Source organism: Eurypyga helias, unplaced genomic scaffold (genome assembly GCF_000690775.1).
Source record: "Eurypyga helias isolate BGI_N326 unplaced genomic scaffold, ASM69077v1 scaffold8236, whole genome shotgun sequence".
NCBI lineage: Eukaryota > Metazoa > Chordata > Aves > Eurypygiformes > Eurypygidae > Eurypyga > Eurypyga helias.
Window position 1 is genome coordinate 1 of NW_010257203.1, and position 5316 is coordinate 5316.

Sequence of the window (5316 nt, forward strand, 5' to 3'; positions counted from 1 at the left end):
TTTGTACACTGTATTTTAGAAAACAAGCTACATGTTTGTTTTGATACGCAGACACGTGGCACTGTAAGGACTGTGACATCTACGTGTCCTTTCTCATGTTTGGTTAACATTTATTCTAATTCTTAATTTTTTTCTTAAATGTCTCACACTGGCAACGCGTAAAAGGTTCCTGTGGTGTCTGTAACCATGCAATTGTAGCACATGGAGACTTAAAGGAACCTGATCTTTCTCAGACTGAGCCTAATTCTGACTGTAATATGTAGGCTGTTAATTATGTTTCTTGAAGGATGCGCTGAGACTGTGTCTGGCCAACTCAAATCAGGTTTATATAGATGTAGGCAAGAATGTCTCCTAGCAGATGCATTGGGAGGAAGGTATCGGTACAATTCATAGAGGTCCCAACGTAGAAAAGGTTGTTTATGAATTGTATTTAACTCTAATTGGGTTAGCAGCTGAGACTCTGAGGATTAAACAAACTGACCTAAATACTGGTCTCAGTGGTCTTAGTTAATGTCTAGTTTCCTGCACGCCAGCCGATTTGGTTTCCCAAATGCTCTCGAAAGCGTGTTATCTTCGTATTGAAAGTGTAAAACCATATTGTGTCATTTATTGAGGTTCTGACAAAGCAATACTCATTTGGAGAGTAGGTTCTGCACACAGATTAAACAGCATCCGAAGGAAACGCACCTGATCCGTCCCGGCCCCGCGGAAGGTAACGCAGGGATGGAGTGGATGGAGCGAGAAGGTGCCCAGGCATGGTTGCTGGCACCGTCGGTTATTATTTCAGCTAATAGCAGATGGTAGAGAGGAGAAATCATCCGTTTCCATCTACAATTTATTTTTACGCTGCGAGAGGCAGGATTGCTCGAGTCATTGCTGTCAGGCAACCCTCTGGATGGAAAACCTTATTTACCGCGAGGGATTTTTTTGGAATGAGTTTTTCATCGTCTTGTATTGAGGGAAGACTGTGGGGCCAGACGTGAGATGGAGAACGAGCCCTTTCACTGAGGGGCTGGAGGATTTTCGCAGAGGAGGGGGTGCAGGGTGGAGGTTTATTGGGTCAGGAAGAGTCTCTGTGTTTGGCTGTGGAATGTAGGCAGGCACCTAGATCACCGTTTAGGTGGATATTCTCGAGTTCTGGCATAACCCAGCCTGGTTTTATTTTGCCTTCTGCAAATCGCCACTGGAGCAGTCAAGCCCCCATGGGGTACCTGTTTTTGGCTGTCCCCGCTCAGGGCCGTGAGGTGACATGAAGGTGCTGGGGGTGATGAGGTGGCTCTGTGTTTCCCACAGCATCGTTCATGGCAGGAACAAAGAAAACATAGTTTGCCCCAGTAAGGCTGAGCATGGAGAAGCCCAGTTGCTGTACATCCTTTGGTGTTTGGAGTAGATATTTGTGTGGTTATGTTGAAACATTGATGCCCTAAGAGAAAGCAGCCCATTGTTCCTTAGTTTAGTATTAAGTTTTGGTCTGTGTCTCAGGTGAGCTTGCTTCCTGCAGCTGGATTTCACATCTGCCTGGGCTAGGGGACCTGGCAGGGGCTGCAGCTGTGGGGCCTCAGGCTCTCGGCGCTGCCTGGCCGGGCACGCTGCCTGGCCGAGCAGGACAGTCCCTGCTTGGGCACCTTATTCCCCTGTCCAGCCTCACCCTGGAGGTGATAGAGGATGACACCCTGAAGCCGTGCCGTTGGGGACACAGCACCCGCTATGCTGTCCCTTGGGGACCAATTCCTCAGGGCATCCTCTCTGGGTGTGCGTGCACCCAGCCGGACCACTTCACCCTGCCTGTTGGGTTTTGTTTTGGTGCAGGTTTTCCGCACGGATCTGATAACGGCCATGAAGATCCCCGACTCCTTCCAGCTGAGCCCCGACGAGTACTATGTCCTGGCCGATCCCTGGAGGCAGGAGTGGGAGAAGGGTGTCCAGGTGCCGGCGAGCGCCGAGGCCATCCCCGAGCCTGTGGTCAGGTAAGAGAGCAGGGTCCCCTCCGTGGGGTCCCTTCAAACACGGTCACCTCCACGGGGTCTCCTGTGCCTGGCAGGGTGCACACTGTCTTGGAGAGCATGTAAAGGGGATGCAGAGAGTCGTGGGCTTGCACAGGGATGCACGGGGACCCCTGGCTGCACTCTGCCATGGGCAGCTGCTTTCTGCAAGTCCCTCTTGTATGTCCACGGCTTTTCTCGGGCAGCAGCGCGAGGCTGTGCCAGGCAGGCCAGCTCCTCAGTTGTTCTCGGTCGGGGAATTTTAAAAAGAGCTGATAAAATCAAGGGGAGGATAAAAAAAATACCAGCAGAAAACCACCCAGAATGTCAGCCTCTGCCTGGCTGGTTGATGCATCTCTGTCTAGAAACACGTGGCTGTACCGCTGGGATTTCACGGCAGGGGTGCAGGAGTTGACCCCTAAATTAAAAACTTCCCTCTGTACCATGTAAGCTGTTTGTGCATATTGGGAATGTGACGGGCATGCTGAGATTCGGGGCTTGGGAAAAGGAGCCCAGTGAATACAGAAGCATCTCCTGGACCTTGTGGAGACGGCGTCTGTCAGCCTAGATGGGTGTCTCATTAGCTATTTTAAAAGAGGGAACTGAGTTTTAAAATAGACACTCAAACAGCTGCTCAGGCAAAACAGAAACGTGGGGGGAGCTGCTGCCCGTTCGCCGTGTGCGGGGGATTGTCCCAGGCTGGTGCTACCAGTGGGGGGAACCAGGCAGGTTGGGAAAGGACCCCAAAACTCGCAGTGTTGGGCCCCAAAACTTGCAGGATCGAGCTCCAAAACTCGCAGTGTTGGACCCCAAAACTCACAGGGTCGCACCCGAAAATGGGGGCAGGGTGTGCGGGAGCTTTGCAGCTCTCAGGTGCCGGCTTCGTGGCGTGCGACCCTGCGAGGGCTGTCGCCAGCGCGTGATGCTGGGGGGCTGCGGGTGGGATGCGTTTTGCCGAGGGATTTGGGCCGAGTGTGAAGCCCAGCGGAGGCTCCGCTTGTCCCACAGCAGCTGCCGCTGCAGCTGGCGGCCCCGCCTGAAGTAAACTTTTGTGTGCGCTCCCCTTCCTCCCCCGGGGGATACGGAGAAAGAAATGAAACTTTAATGAGTCTGAACACATCAAAAGGGAAGTTGTAAAGGGGGCTGTTGAGTTGATTTAATCCTTGCGGGGGTGAAACCAACCAAAGGAAAAAAAAAAAGGAGGTACCCCCTCCCCAGGCCCTGTGTGTGGAGTATCTTTTTTTAGTTGTCTTTGATAGCTGACCGCAGTCTGGACCCGCAAGCGCTTTGCTCCCTGGCTGAGGGCTCACGCCGGTGCTGTTTCCAGCTGGGAAGTGATCGCTGGGCACTGCTCGGGCTGGCTGTGCCCATGTAAAGCCAGCCTGGGCTGCCCACGTTCCGTCGGGTGAGGTTTTGTACCCCAGACCACTGAGCCAGGGGAGAGTTGGGGGCTCCCAGGGCATGGGGCAGGCAGATGTGCCCCTCTGCTTTCCTCCAAGCCCTTGTTTTTGGGGATCCCAGGGCAGCTCTGCCAGTGCTGCCCGTTCCCATGCACTGGTGTGGGTCATCCTTCCCAAATTCCCTGTCGCTCTCCGTCACCAGCCATTTCCCAGCATCGCATTTTTTCAGGTAGCTCTCGTGTCTCCTCTCAGCCCTCTCTCCTCTAGACTAAACAGATCCGTTCATTTTAGGCTTCCATCAAAGGTCGTGTTTTCTGGGGTTGTGAAGGTTTTTCCACCATCTTCCAGTCTTCCCCTGGTTTTGCCCATGTCACCGCGGGGCTCTGCCCCTGAGCTTTGGAGGGTACATCAGACACCCCACTGCAGCCTGCTGCTGCCCACTCACCTTGAGCTTGGGATTCACTCCAACCATCAGAACCTCCTCTGAAAAAATACCTAATTCTTGAGGGATTTTTAGCTCTTTTGATTATCCTCAAGCTCATTGCTATTCCATAATCCTCGGTGAATTGCCTCTTGCAAGATTTCCAGCTCTTTCTCAATTCCTCAACACTGTTTTGAGTTCAAGCCTTACTCTCCAAAGAGCTTGTGACTTCCCCTTCGCCGGAGAGGAACGCAGCGGACTGAGTGTGCGTACCCTGTGTCTGTGTGAGGAAGCCTGACCCTGCATGGCCTGGGGGCACCGGGGAGCATCTCCTGATGGGTAGCGTTGGAGCCTTGCAAGGTCAAGATGGTTCTTGACCCACCACAGACATCCCAACCCATGTTGGATGGTTCTTATTCCCTGCTACTTTCTGTGTGCGCTCATACAGATTGCTTGTTTATGTGTTCAGTGGTTTTCCCTGAGTTTTCTTTTAAGGGTAGATAATGTGTGCCTTCTTGTGGTCTTCTGAAACCTGACCTGTTTCCCATGACCTCTCGAAGATGCTCCTTGGTGTTTTCATCACTCCCAGGTGGAATTCTGCAGACCTTCCAGATTGCAACGTCCCGCTCATCCCAGGCTTCTCTCGGGCTGCTGCGGGATGGTGCTGCTTGTCCACAGCCTTAGCTTCCTCAGAGATCTTTCCTCTCTCATCACTCCATGTGTCTGTCCTGCATCGGGTCTCATCTGCCCGAACCATCTCTCCTTGCTGGCAAGACAGCGAGCGTGGCTGGAGGGGCTTTGGCCTCGGGCTGCTCAGGGTATTTCACCTTTGCTGGAGCGATGTGAGTGGAATGGAGAGCTCGTTGTACAGCAGGGTTAACAGTCACACCTGGTTTGTGGCCATGATGCACATCCCGTGGGGGAAAAAGCAGTGACACTGCCAGATTCTTTTTTAATCAGGGCAGCATCTCTGCATGCACACCAGAAGGCATGGCAGGGATGAGTGTGCTCCTCCCGAGCAGTTCTCCCTCCGATAGCATCCCTGCCCTCAATGTTTTCCCGCTTGGGTCGCCGATGGGAGAGCTGGAGATGGAGAGAGCAGCTTTGGGTCTGCCAAGGAGAGAGGCAGACTGCGGTCATCTCCAGTGTCAGACAACTCCCCTTGCAGCTTGCCCTCCTTCAGAGAAATGTCAAGTACTTTTTCACAGGAGATGACTATATTTCATCTGCCTGAAGAGAAGCCTTAAAAGGCCTGACAACTCCATTTACTTCCCTAGTTTAATTGCTGTAATTAGCCCCATCTCCATCCCCAGCAGCAGTGAGCGGGTACCTCACTGGTCCTACCCGAGCTGCTGCCCCATGCACTCTGCACCCGTTTCCCCCTTTGCTTCCAAACTTTTCCTTTTTCCCTACTCAAGAAATTTCACATAAACCTAATGGATCTTCCCTGTGTCAGATGTGGGCAATCCAAATTTTTCTCTCTGCTGGAAAAAAAAACCCCAGCACTGATTTT

The 5316-nt window shown here is 52.5% G+C and overlaps 1 protein-coding gene across 1 annotated transcript in view; it reads left to right on the plus strand.

Moving 5' to 3' along the window:
• Window positions 1-1809: 1809 nt before the first annotated feature.
• JADE2 (jade family PHD finger 2) overlaps window positions 1810-5316 on the plus strand; it is a gene marked incomplete at its 5' end in the record, with an annotated part of 54150 nt that continues 50643 nt past the window's right edge. Inside the window, 1 exon segment of the mRNA XM_010153928.1 lies at window positions 1810-1967. Coding sequence (XP_010152230.1) covers window positions 1810-1967 — 158 coding nt within the window.